This window comes from Ursus arctos, unplaced genomic scaffold (genome assembly GCF_023065955.2).
Source record: "Ursus arctos isolate Adak ecotype North America unplaced genomic scaffold, UrsArc2.0 scaffold_14, whole genome shotgun sequence".
Taxonomy (NCBI): domain Eukaryota; kingdom Metazoa; phylum Chordata; class Mammalia; order Carnivora; family Ursidae; genus Ursus; species Ursus arctos.
In genome coordinates this window covers 23,661,169-23,685,760 of record NW_026622808.1, presented here as the reverse complement: position 1 = coordinate 23,685,760, position 24,592 = coordinate 23,661,169, and the positions used below count along the sequence as shown (strand labels likewise).

Genomic DNA, 24,592 nt, shown 5'->3' with positions numbered 1-24,592 from the left:
TTATATCACTGGAAGCTCAATGATTCTTTTCAGAGCCCTCTTTATGTCTCTGTTCCTCAGGCTGTAGATGAAGGGGTTCAGCATGGGTGTGACCACCGTGTACATCACCGAGGCCACTGCACTTGCATGGGAGCTCTGGGTAACAACAGAGCTAAGGTACACTCCTAGGCTTGTACAGTAAAATAAGGACACAACTTAGAGGTGAGATGCACAGGTGGAAAATGCTTTATACTTGCCTTGAGCTGATGATATTCTACATATGGAGGAAATAATCTTAGAGTAAGAGTAAAGGATCCTAGCAAAAGGACCCCCACCCAGCAGAGCAGTTGCAAAATAAATCACCAAGTTGTTAATAAAAGTGTCAGAACATGCAAGTTGGATGACCTGATTGAGTTCACAGAAAAAGTGGGGGATTTCCAAGTCTGTACAGAAGGCCAGCTGCAACACCAGTAAGTTTTCTAATAAGGAATGCAAGAAACTCAGGATCCAGGACTCCAGAACCAGCAGTCCACAGAGCCGGGGGTTCATGATGACTGTGTAGTGCAGGGGGTGACAGATGGCCACAAAGCGGTCATAGGCCATCACAGTCAGTAGAAAGATTTCTAATCCTGCAAAAAGCATGAAAAAATACATTTGTGTGATGCAGCCTGAATAAGCGATCACTTTGCTCTGAGTCTGGATGTTCACCAGCATCTTGGGGATGGTGGTGGAGGTGAAACAGATGTCTGCAAAGGACAGGTTGGTCAGGAAGAAATACATGGGGGTGTGGAGGTGGGAGTCAGAGCTGACAGTCAGGATGATGAGCAGGTTTCCAAACACAGTGATCAAATACATGGAGAGGAAAAGCCCAAATATGAGGGACTGCAGTTCTGGCTCTTGTGAAAAGCCTAGAAGAAGAATCTCTGAAATTTGTGTATCATTGCATGGTTTCATTTGGTGGAGATGACTACTAGGAAGGGAAGAAAAGAAAAAAAAAACATGATAATTTTCAAACAAATGGTCTTCATTTATTTATTTCTTACCCTTTATTATTTTTTTATTTTTTAAGTTTTTATTTAAATTCCAATTAGCTAACCTACAGTGCAATATGAGTTTCAGGTACAGAATTTAGTGATTCAACACTTCCATACATCACTCTGTGCTCATCACAAGTACCCTCCTTCATCCCCAACATCTATTTCATCCAACACCCCCACCCACCTCCCATCTGGTAACCAGTAGTTTGTTCTCTAGAATTAAGACTCTGTGTCTTGGTTGCCTCTCTCTCTCTTTTTCCCCTATGATCATTTGTTTTGTTTCTTTAATTCCACATATCACTGAAATCATATGGTAATCATCTGTCTCTGACTGACTTATTTTGTTTAGCCTAATTAACTCTAGTTCCTTCCACATTGTTGCAGCAATATTTTATTCTTTTTTATGGCTGTGTATTATTCCACTGTGTACTTCTACTACTTTTTTATCCATTCATCCGTCAGTGAACACTTGGATGGTTTCCACAGTCTGACTATTATGGATAATGCTGCTAAATGTTATCTTTCTGAATTTGTATTTTTGTATTCTTTGGGTATTTTGTATTCTCTGGCAGTGAAATTATGGATTCATAGGGTAGTCCTATTTTTAACTTTCTGAGACTCCTCCATACTGTTTTCAACAGTGGCTATACCACTTTGCATTCCATACAACAGGGCAAGGAGGTTCCCTTTATCCATATCTCAACAATAAAGGTTGTTCCTTGTGTTTTTTTTTTAACCATTCTGACAGCTTGAGATGATACCTCATTGTAGTTTTGACTTGTAGCAAATGGGCATTGTTAACAGAGTGACAAGCTAAAATTAATATTTTGAAATCAAGAAAGAAATATATATTAATTTTACAGATCTGATCCCCTTTAAGAAAAGTTACCTAACATCTTTGATTAGAAATTCCTGTTCATTCACCCTTTTCCCTAAGCAGTGATATAGTATAATTTTAATGAGAAATGCTTTCCTGCATTTAAGGGATGTATGTTGAGTGCTGACATTTTCTAGGCAAAGAGCAAAGGGTGTTGAGATAGAAAACTTCATACATCTTGGGGTAAATACCTAGGTGTGCAAATGCTGGATCATACGGTAGTTCTGTTTTTAACTTTTTGAGGACCTCCATACTGTTTTCCCGAGTGGCTGCACCAGCTTGCATTCCCACAAACAATGCAAGAGTGTTCCCCTTTCTCCACCGCCTTGCCAAAATCTGTTGATTCTTTTGTTAATTTTACCTATTCTTACCGGTTGAGGTGATACCTCATTGTAGTTTTCATGTGTATTCCCCTGCTGATGAGTGAAGCTGAGCATGTTTTCATGTGTCTGTTAGCCATCTGGATGTCTTCTATGGAAAAGTGTCTATTCATATCTCTGCACTTTTTTTTACCTGGATTATTTGTTTTTTTGGGTGTTGAGGTTGATAATTTCTTTATATAATTTGGATACTAACCCTTTATTATATGTCATTTGCAAATATCTTCTCCCATTCTGTAGGTTGTACCACTAGGTATCTACCCAAGTGTACAAAAATACTAATTCAAAGGAGCACATGCACCCTAATATTTATAGCAGCATTATCAACAGTAGCCAAACTATGGAGAGAGCCCAAATGTCCACTGACTGATGAATGTATAAAAAAGACATGGCATATATATATATATATATATATATATATATATATATATGTATAACTCAAACATTAAAAGGAATGAATGACATCTTCCCATTTGCTATGACCAGGATGGAGCTAGAGCATAGTCTGCTAAGTGAAATAAAGACAAATACCATATGATTTCACTCATGTTTTGTTTCTTAAACTCCATAACTTAAGAAACAAAACAAATGAACACGGCGGGCGGTGGGGGAGAAAAGAGAGGCAAATCAGGAAAGAGACTGCTAGCTATAGAGAACAAACTGAGGGTTGTTGGAGGCAGGTGGATGGGGGAAGAAATAGATGATGGGGATGAAGGAGGGCACTTGTGGTGATGAGCACCAGGTGATGTATGGAAGTGCGGAATCACTATATTCTGCACCTGACACTACTATCACACTGTATGTTAACTAACAGGAATTAAATAAAAACTTGGAGAAACAAATAAGAAAATTCCATACAATCCAATGATGGAGAAAGAATACACACACACACACACACACACACACATATATATATATACACACACACATATATATTTATATAAATATATAAATATATAAATATATAAATATATATACATATATATATATATATATATATATATATATATATATATATATATAATATACATGTCAGAGAGTTACAGGTGCTATAGAGGGGGGAAAAAGTCAGCATAAAAAGCACTGAATGGGGACAGTGCTAAATTTTAATAGGAGTTCAGGAACACCTGCAAAGAATGTGACATTTTAACAGAGGTTCCAGAAAGACTGAGCAGAAAGCAGGAGGATATCTGGGGGAGATGTTTGCCCAGGAGGGAAAAGAGAGCAAAGGCCCTGCAGAAGGCACTAACTGCAGATCTGCAGATCTCAATATGCAGTCAGTGCGCTGAGGGAATGAGCAAGAGGAGAGAGATGACAGGTGGTGGCAGAGAATGTTGAGGACCGAGGTGGCTTTCCTGCCACTGTTGGGACTTCAAGACACAGGGAGTCCTTCCTTCACATGGTGTTCTTTGCATCTTATTAATTGTGTTCCAAGGTATTCTGTAAATAAGGATAGATCCCTTCCTTATTTCCATCTGTTGGTGAACATTCTAGCATTTAAGGGTCCCATACTGGAGTATATGAACTCAGGTACCATTGCCCTGAGGACTGCTCATGCCCCACAACACACACACACACACACACACACACACACACACACACACACACGTCGTTGGCTCGCACATGAACACAGTACAATATGGTCTCCCGCCGCTATGTTACTGTCATGCTTTTCCTGCCTTTAGCCACAATACTGTTGAAGGAAGCGGTAGAAGGCAAGCTGTCAACACGAGATTACCTTTACCCTGAAGACTGTGTGAACAGTACTTAAAATCTAGTTAGTAAAGCCTCTACTGGACGTAAAAACACTGGGCTCCATTTTAATCAGATCATATTGTGTCCTGCATTTAAATAAACTTTAAAAAATGATTCAAAAAACACAGAGAGGAAAGAAATGGACGCAAGAGGTAAAGGAGATCTAATAAGCTCAGGGGTTCCCTGAGAGACTGATAAGCAGAAAGCCTCCCTGGTTCTGGCAGCATTCCAGCCCCAGTCCACATCCCCTTGCTGCCCAGAATGATTAACAATGCAAAAAAATACTAATATATCTAAATATGAATGGAGTGGTATTTTTAAGATAGCAAGACATTTTACTAATTGAATATCTCTCTAGAGGGAAAAAAGTGCAAAGGGAATAAACTGCAATTTACAGGAGAAAATACACAATATAGGACAATAGAAGGGGATTTTTAAAGATAAAATAATAAAAGACTTTCCCTAAAGATTTAAATGCAAAACTCTTGAAATCGGACACCTGGGTATTGAATGTCAGATCTACCACATATAAAATGTTTAGGCTTGGGAGAGACAACCAATCTGTTCCAAACGTGAACATCCTCACTCAAATACTGGAGATAGCAGCACCCTTCCTCCTAGGGTGGCAGACAGCCTACCTCAGTATATGTAAAAAGCTTACAGTACAGTTCCTTCCTGTGAGCAAATACGTGATTATCACTGGTGAAGAGATTTGGCTGAGTTTCATCTACCTCACAAAGTCACCATGGTTTCCATGCCTCTTGGTAATGAAAAGCAATTAGCATATCCCATTTTGCATGCGAAACACAATTATTTTATGTGAATACTCAGTGTGAGAGAAGATGCTGAGAAATGTATGTCTCAGGAACTGCTGTTGCAAGGGAACAGCTACCTGCATGGGTCTGGGGCTTTCTATAAATACAGAACACGCTTGAAAACATCACATCTTTAAAAGTTCACCACACATGCCTCTAAGCCCAATACTCTGTTTTCCTGCTCCCTTCGAACAAACTCCTTGAATATGTTCTAATGTCACTGGAACCACTTTAGGTCCTCCAGTTCCCTCCCCCTCCGCATCCAACTGCACTTCCACTCACACCACGTGTCATCAACAATGATGCCTGTATTGCTGAGTCCGAAGGACACTTCTCTTTTGAACACATTATATAAGAAGTTATAAATGAGTTTATCTCATCTCAGGTGACCTCAGGACATGTTCTCAGGTTCCATTCTCTCTGACCCTTTCCTGAAATACCTGCTGAGCTCTCAGACTCACCTGGGTGGGGTCTATAAGATGAAGGTCTCTGTGTGGAGGTGCCGATTCCTCCCTGGATGGTTGATGATGGAGACCGAAGCTTTGTTTTCAGACACAACAGCAGGAAGCAGTGAAGCATGGGTCCCCCAGCCAGACTTAGGAACCCAACAATAGCAACCATGTCCTGGCCAGTCCAAGGATCCACATGCTGAAGTTCTACAGCAGAGGAGATATTTACAGCTCCTTGTGTCTGCTCATTAAGCACTGTTTCCATTGTTACTCCCTCCTCAGAGCACTTCATTCCCTGTGGGCCACTGGTCTGGACAGAAAGGAAACTTTTCCTGCTGAAACTGTGTTCCTGGGAGACCAGAGTAGAACTCAGGTGAATCTAGTTTTGTGTTTCTCATTGTCATGAACTTGCCTGCCTTCCAGAGGTCTAACCTCCTTGCACTTTCCCTTAACCTTGAGATGATATTGAATTTATTTAGTTGAGGGTTTACTTTACCATTTATAGCTTTGGGGTGATGTTAATAAATAAGCCAAGTGAACCGCTTCATGTGTGGTTTGGAAAGAAAAGTCTCAGTAGTGAACCTGCAGTCTGAAATAAATTCTGTTTTTGATTCTTCAAGGTGAGGGCCCCTGAGTTGATATCAAATATACCTCTGAAAAAGACTTTTAGTAGCAGAATAATGTCCCCAACAGATTTCCACATCATAATCGATAGAATCTGTGATTATGTGTTGTGTCATGACAATGGAGAATTAAAATTGCAAATGGTATTAACACTTGCTAGTCAGTGGGCCCTAAGAAAAAGTTATTCTGATAATCAGGTGGGCTCAATAGGTCACAAGCATCCTCCAAATGTGGAAGAGGGAGGCAGAAGACCTGGAGTCAGAGAGAGATCTCCAGATGCTATGTTGCTGGCTTTGAAGATAAAGGGAAGGCACATGAGCCAGGGAGTACAGGTGGCTCTAAAGCTGGAATAGGCAAGAAAACCTATTCTCCCCAGACCTCCAGGATGAACTCCTCTCTGCAGATAGAGTGATTTTTACCCCACGGAGACCTATTTCAGACTTCTGACTTCCAGAACTATCAGAAAATAAATTGATTTGTTTTAAGGAAGCAGCATGGTCATTTGTTACAATTACAACAAAAATCTAATCTTAACATTTATCCAATAACACTTTGTTGAAGGGAAATGAATTCAGCCTTGGGTCTCTTTCCTTTATATTCTCTTGGATAAGGATTTTTGGTATTGAAATCCCGCTTTAAATAGAACAAGGAATCTGAAGTCACTTTGGAGTTGTTCAACCCAAATAGCTGGTACAGAAAATCTCCCATGCCATGAACCGTGCTGACTCGCCAACACTAAGGCAGAGAAATTGAATCATTAATGCCACCTGTTCTATTTTAAATATTTGGGTCCAAATTTCTTCATAATTTTACATGCATATTTATCCAAATGTTCATTCTTTTCACTCATATATTTTCTCACTTTCTCTCAGGTTTCCTTGTGATAAAAAGATTACCTAATAATGAGTCTGTGTGTGCATATGAGTGTCCATATTTACGTGAATGAAAAATTTGTATAAACACCCACACACATATCATAAACCTCACCACTGAACAATTTCTTAGGAATCTACAAAATATGACCCCACATTTGTTTATTCTTACAGTATCCCTCTGAAATTAGTTTTATTATCCCATTTATCTTCAGAAATAAGAAAACTGAGGCTCAGAAGCATTAAATTTTCATAAGTTATAGAATCAAGTAGTTAAAGCTTATTGTGCACTTTCTGGAATTACATACAAACAGAATCATTCAGAATATTCTCCTAAATTTTGTCCAACTCCTTTAATGCAACAAACTGTATACATTATTTAAAAATATTATTTTAGTGAAGTATAGTTGACACACAGTGTTACACTAGTTTCCAGTGTACAACATAGTGCTTCAGCCAACAACTCTTTATGTTATGATGTGCTCACCACAAGTGTCAAACTGTATCCTTTAAATAGGTACAGTTTATTATATATATAATCATACTTCAGTGATATAACTAAAAGGTAAAAGTCTAGTGGAGCATGGCTTAGGTAGGATATAGAACACTGGTATAGCTGATCCACATTGAAGAGTGATGGCAGATATATCTTCTAACTATAAAGAAAGCAAAGTGTGTATATGGATATTGTATCAATGAAATTAAATTAAGGCAATTCACATTTGGTACATCTGCTCTTAATCACTATCAGGTACTAATTTTATATTCAAAGTACTGTTTCCCAAAGAACAAAGTCCAATGTGAGTAAAAGAAAGGAAATAATAAAAATCAGAGCAGAAATACATGACACAGAGACGAAAAATGGAAAAATTCAATGAAACCAAGAGCTGGTTCTTTGAAAAGACAAACAAAATTGACAAACCCTTAGCCACACTCTTTTAAAAAAGAGAAAGGAGACAAAGAAATAAAATTAAAAAAAGAGAGGAGAAGGAACAAAGGATACTTTAGAAATGCAATTATAAAACAATATTATGCTAAGTGAAATAAATCAATCAGAGAAAGACAATTATCGTGTGGTTTCACTCATATGTAGAATATAAGAAATAGTGCAGAGGGTCATAGGGGATGGGAGGGAACACTAAAGGGGAAGAAATCAGAGAGGGAGACAAATCGTGAGAGACTTTTGACTCCGGGAAACAAACTGAAGGTTGTGGGTAGGGAGGAGGGTGGGGGGATGGGGTAACTGGGTAATGGGCAGGCAGTAAGGAGGACACTTGATGTGATGAGTACTGAGTGTTATACACAACTAATGAATCATTGAACATTATATCAAAAACTAATGATGTACTTAGTATATGTTGGCTAATTGAATTTAAATTTTAAAAATTATGTTATGAAAAAGAATATGTCTACAAAGTGGATAACCTAGAACAAATGGATAATGTCATAGAACACAGTCTTCCAAATGGAACCAGGAAAAGATAGAAAATCTAAAAAGACCAACCGTAGGTAACAAAATTTAATTGATAATCGAAAAACCACCTAAAAGTTCAGTCTACCAGACTATTAAAGAAGAGTTAATACTTATTCTCCTCAAACTATTCCAAAACACAGAAGAGGAAGGAAAGCTTTCAAATACATTGTATGAGACCAGCATTACCCTGATACTAGAACCAAACTAAGACACCACAAAAAAAAAAAAAAAAGAAAGAAAGAAAACTATAGTTCAACATCCCTGATGAAGGTAGATGCAAAAATCCTCAAGAAAATACTAGCAAATCACATGTTACAATATATTGCAAAGATGATTCACCCTGATCAGGTGGGGATTTATTTCAGGGATATAAATATGTTTCAATATTTGTAAATCAATCAATGTCGTACACCACATTAAGAAAATGAAGGCTGAAAAGCATATGCTCATCTCGATAGAGGCAGAAAAAGCATTTAACAAGATTTAAAATTCACTCATGATAAAAACTCTCAACAAAGTAGGGATAGATGGAACATACCCCAACATAATAAAGGTCATATATGAAAAAACCCACAGATAACATCATGCTTAAATGTGAAAAACTGAGAGTTTTTCCCCTAATGTCAGGAACAAGGCTAAGATGCCCACTCTCAGCACTGTTATTCAACAAAATTCTGGAAGTCCTAGCCACAGCAATCAGACAAGAAAATGAAATAAGGGTCATCCACATTAGGAATGTAAAAATTAAACTGTCACTATTTATTGATGACATGGTTTTAGGCATAGAAAATTCTAAAGACTCAACGAAGACATTACTAGAACTAATGAATGAATTCAGTAAAGTGCAAGGTACAAAATCAATACCCAGAGATCAGTAAAATTTCTATACACTAACAATAAAGTATCAGAAAGAAAAAAAAATGCCATTACAATGATCCCAAATAGAATAAAATACTTAGGAATAAATTTAACCAAAGAGGTGAATGATCTGTACTCCAAAATCTATAATACTGATGAAAGAAATTGAAAATGACATGAACAAATGTGACATGAACAAATGGAAATGTATACCATGATGATGGATTGGAAGAATTAATATTGTGAAATGTTCATAATACCCATTGTAATCCACAGATTTAATGCAATCTCTATGAAAATACCATTAGCAGTTTTCACAAAACTAGAACAAATAATACTAACACCTGTATGGAACCACAGAAGACCCTGAATAACAAAAACAATCTTGAGAAAGAAGAACAGAGCTGGAGTTATCACAATATATGATTTCAAGATATATTAGAAAGCTGTAGTAATCAAAATAGTATGGTACTGGCACAAAAATAGACACATAGGGGGCACTTGGGTGGCTCAGTTAGTTAAGCATCTGTCTTTGGCCCAGATCGTGATCCCAGGGTCCTGGGATTGAGCCCCACATCAGGGCCCCTGCTTCTCCCTCTTCTGCTGACCCTCTTTCGTGCTTGTTCTCTCTCTCTCTCTCTACTGCTCTTTCTCAAATAAATAAATAAAATATTTAAAAAATAGACACATAAATCAATGGAACAGACTACAGACCCCAGAAATAAACCCATGATTATATGGTCAATTAATCTATGACAACAGGGGCAAGAATATGGGGAAAAGACAATGTTTTCAATAAAAGGTGCTGGGAAAACTGGACAGCTAGATGTAAAAGTATGAAACTGGAACATTCTCTCATCACATACACAGAAATAAACTCAACATGGATTGAAGACCTAACTGTGAGACGTAGTGAAGAGAAGGGCCATATGCACCCCAATGTTCATAGCAGCATTGTACACAATAGCTTAATCGTGGAAGGAGCCGAGATGCCCTTCAACAGATGACTGGATTAAGAAGATGTGGTCCATACATACAATGGAATATTACTCAGCTATCAAAAAGAACGATTTCTCAACATTTGCTGCAACATGGACGGCACCGGAGGAGATAATGCTAAGTGAAATAAGTCAAGCAGAGAAGGACAATTATCATATGGTTTCACTCATTTATGGAACATAAGAAATAGGAAGATTGGTTGGAGAAGGAAGGGAAGAATGAAGGGGAGGTAAACAGAAGGGGGAATGAACCATAAAAGACTATGGACTCTGGGGAATAAACTGAGAGCTTCAGAGGGGAGGGGGTGGGGGAATGGGATAGACCGGTGATGGGTAGTAAGGAGGGAACGTATTGCATGGTGCACTGGATGTTACACGCAACGAATGAATCATGGAACTTTACATCAAAAACCAGGCTTGTAATGTATGGTGACTAACATAATATAATAAAAATATTATTATAATAAAAAAATGGATTGAAGACCTAAATGTGAGACCTGAAACTCTAAAAATCCTAGAAGAGAGCACAGCAGTAACTTCTCTGACATCAGCCATAGCAACATTTTTCTAGATAAGTCTCCTAAGTTTAGGGACAAAAAAGCAAAAATTAACTATTGGGACAACATCAAAATTAGTACTTTTACACAGCAAAGGAAAAAGTCAATAAAACAAACCTACAACCTATTGAATGGGAGAAGATATTTGCAAATGATAAATATCTGATAGGGAGTTAATATCTAACCCTTAAAAATACATAAACTCGTACAACCTACCTCCAAAAAAGCCAATCAATTGAATTAAAAAATGGGCAGAGGATCCGAACAGACATTTCTCTAAAGAAGACCTACAAATGGCCAACAGGCAAATGAAAAGCTGCTCAACATCACTCATCAGTAGAGAATGTAAATCAAAACCCGAATGAGGTATCACGTCACACCTGTCAGAGTGGCTAAAATACAAACCACAAGAAACAACAAGTGTTGGTGAGGATGTGGAGAAAAAGGAACCCTTGAGCACTACTGGTGGGAATGCAAGCTGGTACAGTCACTGTGAAGATGATTATGAAGGTTCCTTAAAAACTTAAAAATAAAACCACCATATGATCCAATAATTCCACTACTGTTTACAAAGAAAACAGAAACACTAATTTGAAAATATATACACACTCTTATGTTCATTGGAGTATTATTTACAATACCCAAGATATGGAAACAACCAAGTGTCTATATCAATACATGAATGCACAAAGAAAATGTGACACACACACACACACACACACACACACACACACACACTTTGAATATTTCTCAGCCATCAAAAAGGATGAGTTCAGGACATTTGAGTCAACATGAATGGACATAGAGGATATATTATGCTAAGTGAAGTAAGTCACCCTGAGAAAGACAAATACCGTATAATTCCACTCCTAAGTGGAATCTAAAAGAATGAACAAAAAGCAGAACCAGACCTATAAATATACAGAACATGATGATGGTTTCTAGAGAGGAGGAGTGTGCGGGGATGTGCTGAGTGAAGGGGGAGGGTATAGGCTTCCAGTTAAGAAATAGAGCTACTCTATGACCCAGCAATTGCAGTACTGGGTATTTACCCCAAAGATACAGATGTAGTGAAAAGAAGGGCCATATGCACCCCACTGTTCATAGCAGAAATGTCCACAATAGCCAAACTGTGGAAGGAGACAACACATCCTTCATTAGATGAATGGATAAAGAAGATGCGATTCATACATACAATGGAACATTACTCAGCCATCAGAAAGAATGATTACCCACCATTTGCATCGACATGGATGGAACTGGAGGAGATTATGCTAAGTGAAATAAGTCAAGCAGAGAAAAACAATTATCATATGGTTTCACTTATTTGTGGGACATAGGAATAACAGGGAGATAATTAGGAGAAGGAAGGGAAAAACGAAGGGGGGGGGAACAGATGGGGAGACAAAACGTGAGAGAATATGGACTCCGGGAAACAAACTGAGGGTTTTTTTGTGGGGAGGATGGGCTAGGCCGGTGATGGGTATTAAGGAGGGTATGTATTGCATGGAGCACTGGGTGTTACACACAAACAATGAATCGTGGAACACTACAACAAAAGCTAATGATGTACTGTAGAGTGACTAACACATCATAATATAAATAAATAAACAAACAAACAAACAAACAAACAGAAACTCCAGTTAAGGAATGAATAAGTCATGAGAATAAAAAGCACTGCATAAGGAATACATCAATGATATTGTAACAGTGATGTATTGGGACACATTTCAAAGCAGTAGTCTCCTTGGGTCTTCCTTCCCTTCTCTATTTTTCTTCAGGTTATGTCTTGGGTTCCCCTTTTCACTTTATAACCAGTAATTTTCACTTGGCCTGAATACAAGATGGTATTTTCTCAGTAATCTTCAATAATGGTTTCAATTTTTTTTAAATAAAATCTCATGAAATTAATATCTATCCTCATAGTGATGGGATATGCGCTTATTCAGGGAATGTTCTAAAACTCATTTACACAGATGTTTTCTCAGGTCACCTGAGTAAAATCAACTCAAAGATTTGTCCCCACTTTTTTTCCTGATCTTTTTCACTTTCCATCTAGTCACATTCACTTTACTAACTTTCTCTGTTCTCCCACGATATAGATTCCTTGAATTTCAGAACTGTGTCTTACCTATCTTTGAAACTGCCATGTGTAGTACAATTCTCAGGATGGAGTTTATGCTCAGTGAATATTTGTTGAGTGAAAAAATAGATGGACAGGTGGTTAAGTACAGTCAGAACCAGGGGAAAAAATTGTATCGATTTAATGAAAGCTTTTGACCTAGAAAAGAAATTTGGTGGTTTTTGTTTTTGAGTTTGTTTAGTGTAGACTTTATGCCCAGCGTGGAGCCAAAGGTGAGGCTTGAACTCACAACCCTGAGATCAAGATCTGAGCTGAGATCAAGATTCAGCCTTTTATCTGACTGAGGCCCAAGGTGCCCCAAGAAATTTGGCTCTTGATATGGATTTTGATAACAATAAATAATAATAGCACTCTGCCAGCACTGTTTAAGTGTTTATACTTATTATCTCATGTAAGTTTTCCAAAATACTAACGTGATTAGTATCATTCTCCATTTATTATGGAGGAGGACGAGGAGGAGGAGGAGGAGAAGTTTATGGTACCTAGCTGACTCACTCAAGGTCATGGCTGTGGTGAAAAGGCTCACCCCTTCTGAGGTCTGTGCAGGGCTGCCAGCTTAAGCTGCTCTCTTAGGCATCACATTATGCTGCCCCCAGCCGTTATCTTATTATAATAACAGTTTAACCCAAAAACATAAATGCACACTTCTAGAAGTCAGCACCCAAGCTAAGAAATGTTCTGTCTCTAGGGGCTGCAACCTTAGAAATAATCCAACCCTACACTGAATTTTTTAAGGTTTCCTTAATATTATTCCTTTACTTCATTTGATGTTACAAAGTTTGGCACATTTTGGCATTTATATATTTATTCACATATATTCTCCCTATATTTTTGGTTTGCATTTTTATATCATTTCTCATTTTAGGTACTTTTATTATTGGATTAATTTTTTTTTTACATGTCTACACTTTTTGTTCTGTAACATCCAATGTGTTCTATATATTTTCCTTAGTTTTACACTTGTTTTTAAATTATCTTTATTTTCAGACCTATAGGTTTTCACCCACTGGAATCCATCAATTATTATTCTCAGTTATTTTACTTCTGTCTAGTTTATGTTAAAAGGATTAATCTAATCTTTCTTCTAATATAAGTCTGCTGTTATTTGACATTTTCTTACCAGTTCTTTTTAGTCATATCATTTTTCTACAAGGTCACTTACTTTATGACAACCAGTGGTCAACATTAAGATAGAAATTTAATGTTCTGAGATGCCCTTCAACAGATGACTGGATTAAGAAGATGTGGTCCATACATACAATGGAATATTACTCAACTATCAAAAAGAACGATTTCTCAACATTTGCTGCAACATGGACGGCACTGGAGGAGATAATGCTAAGTGAAATAAGTCAAGCAGAGAAAGAAAATTATCATATGGTTTCTCTCATCTATGGAACATAAGAACTAGGGAGATCAGTAGGGGAAGAAAGGGATAAAGAAAGGGGGAGTAATCAGAAGGGGGAATGAAGCATGAGAGACTATGGACTCTGAGAAACAAACTGAGGGCTTCAGAGGGGAGGGGGTTGGGGGAATGGGATGGACTGGTGATGGGTAGTAAGGAGGGCATATTGCATGGTGCACTGGGTGTTATAAGCAACAAATGAATCGTTTTATACTATTATTCACCTAGGTTTTCAGAAAGCATACCACAGCCACTGGCAAACACTGATTAGGAAACACGTATCTCCTAATGGAGTCTACATGGAAAGACAAATTTGAATAAATAGACTGAACTGATATAGTCTTAGTGTCACAGACGACCACAAATATGTGGATGCATTTTCTTTGGGCAAATACCCAGTAGTGCAATTCCTGGATTGTAGGGTATTTCTATTTTGACCAACCTCCCTACTGTGTTCCAACTGGCTGCACCAGTTTGCATTCCCATCAACAACATAAGAGCATTCCCCTTTCTCCACATTCCTGCCAACATCTGTTGTTTCTTGTGTTGTTGATTTTAGCCATTCTGACAGGTATGAGGTGATATCTCATTGTGATTTAGATCTGTATTTCCCTGATAATGAGTGATGTTGAGCATCTTTTCATGTGTCTGTAAGCCACCTGTATGTCTTCTTTGAAAAATGTCTGTACATGTCTTCTGGATGTTTTTAATGGAATTATTATTATTTTTTGGCATTAACTTGTACAAGTTCTCAATGTATTTTGAATATTAACCTATTATTGGATATATCATTTGAAAATATCTTCTCCCATTAGATAAGTTGCCTTTTGTTTTGTTGACTGTTTCATTTGCTGTGCAGATGTTTTTGTTTTTTGTTTGTTTTTGTAATTCAAGATGTTTTATTCAAGGTAAGCTAGGGGTGTACTGTATGGTGACTAACATAATATAATAAAAATATTATTAAAAAATTAAAATATGCTTCCAGACGTTTTATTTTGATGTAGCCATTTATGACATGGATGGATCTAAATGGATAATGGTAAGTGAGATCAGTCAGTCAGAGAAAGACAAATACCATGTGATTTCACTCATATGTGGAATGTAAGGAACAATACAAACAAAGAAAAAAAGAGATAAACAAAAAAACAGACTCTTCAATATGGAGAACAAAGTGGTTGTAGCTGGAGGGGAGGTGGGTGGGGAGATGGGTGAAATAGGTGATGGGGATTAAGAGTACACTTCTCATGATGCCTTCTGAGTAATGTACAGAATTACCGAATCACTATATACTACACCTGGATCTTATATTACACTGTATGTTAATTATACTGGAATTAAAAAAATATAAAATATTTAAGAAATACAAATATGAGGGTCACCTGGGTGGCTCATTCGGTTATGTGTCTGCCTTAGCCTCAGGTCATGATCCCCGGGTCCTGGGACCGAGCCCCGCATCAGGCTCCCTGCTCAGGAGCTCCCTTTTCCCAATATTTGTCACAGATGCTGAGGGATGGTGAATGAACAATACCAGCATCATCCATTTCTTCCCTCCTACCTGCTCAGAAATCTCTTTCCCCTGTGTGATCAGAGGATATCTCACAGGAGAGCTGGATGTTCTGCTGGTCCTGTGGTTCAGTCACCAGTTCTTCTGTACAAACATTCAGGTCCTTCACACTCTCCCAGTGACCCGCAAGGGAGCCCACATGTAGGCACTTGTTCATAAAGTCATTGGTAATAAATTTGAACCACAGAATGATCATGACTGATTTCCTTATTGTCAGATCCTGTGCCACAAATAAAAAACAGCACATGTTCTAACTGCGTCGGATCTGTTCACTTGGATTGTTGTGTCAGTCAGCTCTCACTGTGTAACAGGCTGTCCTTGCCAAATGGGATATCATGATACCTTTACGATCAAATGGAATTATATGCTGGGGAGCGTTTCTGATCTCTGGTGGGTCCTCATGGGTCTGGGGTCAGGTGTGAATCTCTGTGTTGTGTTTCTAAGGCTCATCCATGGTGTCGTGTGAGGCTGTAGTGCTCTTCTGTCTCAGCCACTTTATGGGCTCTTGTTACTGCATTTCCATATGTAGGTTAATCTTCATTTCATAGGAAAAAATGGTTTGTCCTGTGAATTACCTAAATTTAATTCCATTGTTCATACATCCATATTAACCCTTGGCTTTCTTTCCCATTAGAAGTGGTATTTTCCTCCCCTCTTAAGTGAGAATCAGCTGCCTATGCTCTAGATCCTACCCGTAGCCATGCACCATTAGATCTGTTCCAGTGAACTAAATAAATGGAGTATAATGATACACAATAACTTGCATATGTAAACTGTACACTTTGGCGAATTAAAGGATCTACATGAAAATGAAGAATATGTTGTGCAAATTTCTATTTCTGTGTAACTTATGACTGTATACAAGTTTTAGCTGCTTTGCTAGGTAATTACTAAACATTTAAGCATCCTGAGCATCATATTCCTTATTTCTGAAGGTAACGTGGGATTCTAAACATGACTTCATATGGACATTGTCAGAAATGAATAAAATGTGTGGAACTTCCTTTTTTATCTGAAAGAAAACATTTGAGGGTAAAGGTTCTGTCTTGTGTATGTGTGTGTTTCCATGCATTTTCTTTCAAATAAGCTCATCACATGTGTTCACACACAGATGCATTTATGATTTCATCTTTTATGTTGAAAGGAATCTTGAGAAAGCTGGAGAGGATAGCACTGAAAAGAATGCACTCTTGAATGTACATGAAATAAAAGGATGCAGAAATACAGACAAAGATTTGAACTACAATGAGTGACCTTAATTTTGATCATGAGTTCCTTTCTATGTCACTGCCTCGAAGGCCTCATAGTCAGATCACAGACACATTTATGACATAAGGAATTCACTGTACTAGCTGATGGGGCAGAATATCTTCATATGATTTAAATTTACCTTCCTACCTACCTCCTCAATTCCAATGAACAGTTTCACCCACCTCTTAACCATTTTTAAAAATTTAATAATTTTATTTTATTTTTATTTTTATGTAAGCTCTATGCCCAGTGCAGAGCCCAGTGCAGGGCTTGAATGCTTGACCCTGAGATCAAGACCTGAGCTGAGATCAAGAGTCAGAGGCTGGATCAACTGAGCCACCCAGGTGCCCCTTAATCATTTTTAAGTGCACAGCTCAGCAGGATTAGATATATTCACATTGTTTTGAGCTGGCACCACCATTTATCGCAGAACTCTTCATCTGGTGAACCTGAAGCTCTATACCTAAATACATACCTATATAAATATTTAATATTTACATTTATATAAATATATAAATATAAATAAATAGATATATTAAAATATTTATTTATTTAAATTACCAAAATTAAATTTGGTAATTTAATTACCAAAATATTTTTCGGTAATTAATTTAATTACCAAAATATTTTATACGTTAAGATGAAACTACAGCTCTTAATATATCTTAAAGCATTGAACTCTTAACTGTTTTGACAGAAGTGTTATGCAGGCCAAGTCATGGTTTTATATCAAAGCAATACAGTTCTTCACCTTGTTGAAGGCGGGTGAGTAGCAATCTTCTGGACACAACAGTGCAGTGTCCCACCATGAGTCAACATTTGGGAGACCCAAGGAGCCTAGTCAAGAAAAATTCTTCACTCTTAGATTTGGAGAAATCTCTAACTCAGGGTTGGGATAAGGTGCTAGGAGGTTAGCTCTGTGGGAGGCAGATGAGTTCAGGGAAGAGTAATGACTGGTTTCACCTGACTCATAAGCTGGTGTCTTGGGAACAGGCAATTACAGGGGGAAAAAAAATCCTATCTGTGCAGAGCAATGTCTCACGGGGGATGATATACTCAGGGGTTGGAATAACAGGAAGGAAATATACCTAAGGAACAGATAGGGAGCTGTAAATATCTCTTCTGCTGTTGTCCCTCAGCAGGTGCAACCTTGGACTGAATGGGACACGGGTATTTCTTCTGGAGTCCTAAGTCTGGGTAGGAGACTACTACTGTGTTGTTTGAGAACAGAGTTCAGTCTCCCTCATAAGCCATCGAGGGAGAAATTCGGACTTCCACACAGAGCACCCCATGCAGGTGAGTCTGAAAACCCAGCAGGTGCTGCAGGAAAGAGCCAGTGAGAATAGAAGGGTGAGAATATTTACCTGAAGCCACCGGAGAGACAACCCAGCCTAGCCCAGCACCAGGACATCACTTGTTGGCTTGCTTGATATCCTGAAGAATAGATTTATTTATGATCCTAAAAATAAAAGTAAACATTGAGGTCAGCCATGCAGAGGAAATTGTTGAGGATTAACTAGTGGTTCTGGAAGAGTGATGATGGGTGGTAGAAAGTGGTCCAATAAAAGTAGAACATGAGTTCAAGGATCTTTGCAATTAAGGAGAATAGAGATATAGTGTATTAGCTACAAGGGTTAAGCAGTCAAGTGAGGGCATTCCTTTTATTCTTTCTGAGCCAAGGACAATTTGAGCGTGTTCCCATATTGATGAGAAAGATCCAGACCAAGGGATCATGCAACATACATTTCATAGTGTCCTTTTTCATGCTGGGCATGCCAATAATTTTTTAAATTATTATATTCAGTTAGCTACTGTAGAGTGCATCATTAGTTTTTGATGTAGTGTTCAGTGATTCATTAGTTATGTATAACACCCAGTGCTCATCACAACACGTGCCCTCCTAATACCCATTACCCTCTTACCTCCTCCCCCTCTTCCCTCCCCCCTTCCCTCTGAAACTCTCCGTTTGTATCCTGGGATACATAGTCTCTCAACCGATCCCCTGAATTTAGCTGGATATCTTCCAATCATTTTTTTTAATGTAATAGGTGAAAGGGGATATATTAAAAAAGCTTTACGTTGCAATTATTTCCTTACTGGTGAGGATGAATATACTTGTGGGTTTCTTAGACATTTGCTTTTTCTATTGTAAATTGTCTGTGCCGGTTGTGATTTTGTTTGGTAGATTCTGAGTGCTTATATTCTTGTTGATTGCATTTGTTTCAGATGTAAGAATTGGAGTTTTTCCAGCCATTTTACTGTTTGATGTTCAGTTCCTTTATGTATGTATAGATGTATTCAGGAGTACTAGGAAAGTTCTTATCTTTTGTGTGCTCAAACCTATCATTTGGTTATATTTTCCTCCCTCCTCTTGCTTAAGTGTAGAACTTTCTTCTGCAACATTTGAGTTAATAAATGACCTTTTATACACATTTCCAACGTGCCTTCACAGTTCTGTTATTCTGTTAAACCTTTTGGCTTTTTGCAATTTGATCTATTTCTCAAAGTCATATCACCCACAGCCACGATTTGGAAGTTACACTTCTTTATCATTTGACTAACATTCACATTTTCTTCCTAAAGTAATATGAATTAATATATATTTACATAAGATGAAATTGTATCTTTAGATAATGTTTCCTACCCATTTTAAAATACTTTTTGTTATATTCTTTTATTTTCAAGTTTGTACGTTTTTTTAAAGTAACCTTTATACCAACTCAAAGTCAAACTCACAACCCCAAGATCAAGAGCTGAATGGTCTGCTCACTGAAGCAGCCAGACACCCCTCTTTCCAAGTCTTTAGTGCTTTGATTCTTCAGTCACCATCAGTGACCCACACTAATGTCATTCCATCAATGTTACTTTTTTTTACTGTTAATTTTTTTGTTATTTTTTATTATGTTCAATTGGCCAACGTATAGTAGTCCATCTTTAGTTTTTTGATGTAGTGTTCAACGATTCATTAGCTACGTATAACATGCAGTGCTCATCACGTCATGTGCCCTCCTTAGTACTATTTAATCCTCTCCATAAAGTTAGCTTTAGATCGTCATTGTGTTTCATAGAGTTGTCTGAAACAGCTCCATGCCTAACCTATTCTCATTCTCACTGCTATCCTTTGTTCTATAAGCTCTTAGCTTCTTTTACAACTTATGTTTCTATATTATGCACACACAAGTATTCATGCACTTTCATACAAATTCATGTATAGAATCTTATACACGTTGTAAATAGTCTTTGGGCTCTGGTGCAGTCTGTTTTTTTATAGCTTGTCTCCCTCAGCAGTGCCTTACAGACTTGCCTCCATCAACCGGTATAATGCTAATTCATTACTTCAGTGATTGCATAATATTTCAGGGTGTGGCTGAGTCATTTACAGTTTTGAGGGTTTTTCATATGCTTTCTCATTAAATTGCTATTATACCTATTATACAAAAAATACTTTGAAATTGAGTTAAAATGCTGGTTCTCCACTGGGGTCAATTTTGTCCTCCAGGGGACTTTGAGCAATGTCCAGAGACATTTTAGGCTGTCAGACTGGGGAGGTGTCACTAGAGGCCAGAGATGCTCTAAACATCCGACAATGCCCAGGACAAACCCCAGCACAGAGACTGATCTGGGCCACAATGTCAGTAGTGCTGAGATGAGAAACCCGGAGGTAAACAATGCATATCTATATCTCTAATACTTATACCTGTTTTCAGATTATTTCCCCTAAATGTTATAGCATGTCACATTTATGCTATGAAAACTAAAGAATCCCACTTTGCTACCTGTTTAAAAGTTCCAATCCCAATTGATGTGACAGCTCATTAAGTTGTTTAACAGGCTGATGGGTGTGGAAGGGATTTCATGTTGTTTTCATGAACTATTAGTGAGTTTGAGCAAAATCCATATAGTTGGTCACCATATTGATTTGCACATTATGATTATAGGCCCATATATTATATGCCCATTTTATACAGGTGTCAGCATTTCAAGTGATTTTTACAGATTCCTGTTTCTCCATTGAATTGTATGGAGATATTTTGGCTGTAAAAAATGTTTTAAATGCTATTAGATAATGTATAACTATAATATAATCAATGTATAACTTATTTTTCAGTTTCTTGCCTTAATTAAGATGGTTTTGTCTATAGACTTTATTTTATTTTTTTTAATTCTGTGGATTTTTTGGTAATTTAAAAGACTGAATTTTTTTATTATTTACAGTTTATTTTTAATTTCAATATAATTGACATGCAGTGTTATATAGGTTTCAGGAATATAATATAGGGATTCAAAAATTGTCCACATTACTCAGTGCTCATCATGATAAGTGTACTCTTAATCCCCTTCACCTATTTCACCCATCCCCCCGCCCACCTCCCTTCTGATAACCAGCAGTTTGTTCTCAATATTTGAGTCATCCATGTTGTTGCACATGCCAAGATCTCATTTGTACTGTTTATACCCTTTATCTGCCTGACCCCAACTTACTTCTGGCAATTACCAGTTTGTTCTGTGTATTTAAGTGTCTGTCTGTTCATTTGTTTTTTTTTTTTTTTCAGATTACACATACAAGTGAGATCATATTGTATTTGTCTTTGTTTAATTATTTCACTTAGTATAGCCCCTTCTAGACCCACCCATGTTGTTGCAAATAGCAAGCACTCATTCTTTTTTAAGGCTGAGCAATATTCTATTGCATATATCTATATCTATATGTAATCTATCCATATCTATATCTATATCTATCTATGTCTATATACCACATCTTCTTTACCCATTCATCTATCAGTGGACACTTGGGCTGCATCCATATCTTGGCTATTGTAAGCAATGCTGCAATAAATATGGGGTGCACATATATTTTTGGATTAGTGCTTTTGTCCTCATTGGGTAAACACCCAGTACCAGAATTACTTGATCATGTGGTATTTCTATTTTTATTTTTCTAAGGTACCTCCATACTGTTTTCCACAGTAGCTGCACCAGTTGGCATTCTCGCCAACAGTGCACGAGTGTTCCCTCTACTCCACATCCTCACCAACACTTGTATTTCTTGTCATTTTATACTAGCCGTTCTGAATGGTGTGAAGTGATATTGTTATTCTATTGAACATCGTGTAGATGGAATTATTTTATTTACTTCTCAGATGGTTCACTGTTTGTAGGTAGGTATGCAGCTGATGTTTTGAAGATGGTTTACTATCCAGTTATTTGGCTGAATTAATTTATTAGTTCTATTACTGTTGTGGCATCTTTAGGATTTTCTAAATAGAGGATCACACCAACTGCATAGATAAATTTATTTCTTCTTTTCCAGTCTGGATGCTTTTTATTTCTTTTTCTTTCTTTAATTGCTCTGTTTAGAACTTCCAGTGATATATTGAGTACAAGTCAGGAAAACAGGCATACTTGCCTTGTTCCTGATCATACAGGAAAAATGTTCACTATATCCCATCGAGTATCATGTTTGTTGTGGGTTTTTCATAAAAGGCTTTATCTTGAGATAGTTTCCTTCTATTCCTAATTTGTAGTGTTTTTATCATATTCCATACACAAATATAAACATTAATTTCTTGAGTGCAGAATATAAGTGATAATATATCTGCCAGGTTAGTACTGCATAATTGTGTCATGTACTTTCTTATTTTGGTAGTCACATCGATGACATGGAACTAGAGAATGATACACAAATTTCAGAATTTCTTCTTCTGGGATTTTCTGAGAAACCAGAATTGCAGCCCTTTCTGTTTGGGCTGTTCCTCTCCATGTACCTGATCACTGTGTGTGGAAACCTGCTCCTCATCCTGGCCGTCAGCTCTGACCCCCACCTCCACACCCCCATGTACTTTTTCCTGGCCAACCTGTCCTTTGCAGACATCTGTTTCACCACCACCACCATCCCCAAGATGCTGGTGAATATACAGACGCAGAGAAAAGTCATAACTTATGACAGCTGCATCATGCAGATATACTTTTTCACACTTTTTATAGGTTTGGACAACTTCCTCCTGACTGTGATGGCCTATGACCGCTTTGTGGCCATCTGTCACCCCCTGCACTACATGGTCATCATGAACCCCCGGCTCTGTGGACTGCTGGTTCTGGTGTCCTGGATCATAAGTGCCCTGCATTCCTTGCTAGAAAACTTAATGGTGTTGCGGCTGTCCTTCCGTACAGTTTTGGAAATTCCCCACTTTTTCTGTGAACTCAATCAGATAATACAACTTGCCTGTTCTGACACCTTTTTTAATGACGTGGTGATATATTTTGCAACTGTGCTGCTTGTTGGTTGTCCCCTGGCTGGAATCCTTTACTCTTATTTTAAGATAGTTTCCTCTATACATGGGATCTCATCAGCTGAAGGGAAGTACAAAGCATTTTCCACCTGTGCATCTCACCTCTCAGTTGTCTCCTTATTTTATTGTACAGGTCTAGGTGTGTACCTTAGCTCTGCTGCTCCCCAGAGTTCCCACGCAAGTGCAGTGGCCTCAGTGATGTACACGGTGGTCACACCCATGCTGAACCCCTTTATCTACAGTCTGAGGAACAAAGACATAATGGGGGCTTTACATATATTTTTCAGGGGGAAGCCATAAAAGGGACATTTTTCAAGATGCACTTGTGAAAATTAAGGCCAGCTGTTCTTCTCTAAATTTTTTTTTGTCTAAATTTCTACATTCCTAACATTCCACATGAAAGCAAGTGCTCATTCTTTTCATTTCTTTACCCTCCAAGTTTCTCTAAAGCTATCTTTCAACACGATAGGTTATAATGAATTATAATGAGGGTTACAAGTCTTGTGCATTTACATCCATGTGTGTGAGAGTGTGGTTTCTTGAAATAAATATGTACGTGCATATACATACATTTACACACACCCAACCCTTAGTCTTGAGCATTCTTTGGATCCAACAAGATATTTCCACACATTTCATCATTCCTTACAACATCCCTTGATGTTATGTTTATGATTCCACATGGTCTTCAGAAGAAAATGAGATGATGGAGGGATTACACCCAAACAATTGCATAACAGAGCAGTTAGAACTTACTGTGGGCCTTCTGGACTTCTATGGTATAGAACCATGTAGTGTTTCCCGGTGAGTTTTCAATGACTCTTTCATTCCTAACATTGTACACTTTATTTATTTATTTATTTATTTATTTATTTATTTATTTAATTTATTTTTGGAAAGCTCCAGTTACAATTTGTTTATTTCCTGTTTTAAAAATAATTTTTATTTTGTTATATTAGTCACCATATAGTACATCCCCAGTTTTTGATGCAATGTTCCATGATTCATTATTTGCGTATAACACCCAGTGCACCATGCAATATGTGCCCTCCTTACTACCCATCACCAGCCTATCCCAGTCCCCCAACCCCCTCCCCTCTGAAGTCCTCAGTTTGTTTCCCAGAGTCCGTAGTCTCTCGTGGTTCATTCCCCCTTCTGTTTACCCCACTTCATTCTTCCCTTCCTTCTCCTACCTATCTCCCTGCTATTTCTTATGTTCCATAAATGAGTGAAACCATATGATAATTGTCTTTCTCTGCTTGAC

General features: G+C 37.7%; 1 protein-coding gene and 1 pseudogene across 1 annotated transcript; one reads left to right on the top strand and one right to left on the bottom strand.

The window, feature by feature from the left end:
- LOC113248924 (olfactory receptor 7A17-like) overlaps positions 1-24,592 on the bottom strand; it is a 35,583-nt pseudogene continuing 10,991 nt past the window's right edge.
- LOC125283784 (olfactory receptor-like protein OLF4) lies at positions 22,678-23,628 on the top strand. Its single transcript, XM_048227121.1, has one exon. It carries the CDS (start codon positions 22,699-22,701, stop codon positions 23,626-23,628), a length of 930 nt encoding a protein of 309 aa, XP_048083078.1. The 5' UTR covers positions 22,678-22,698.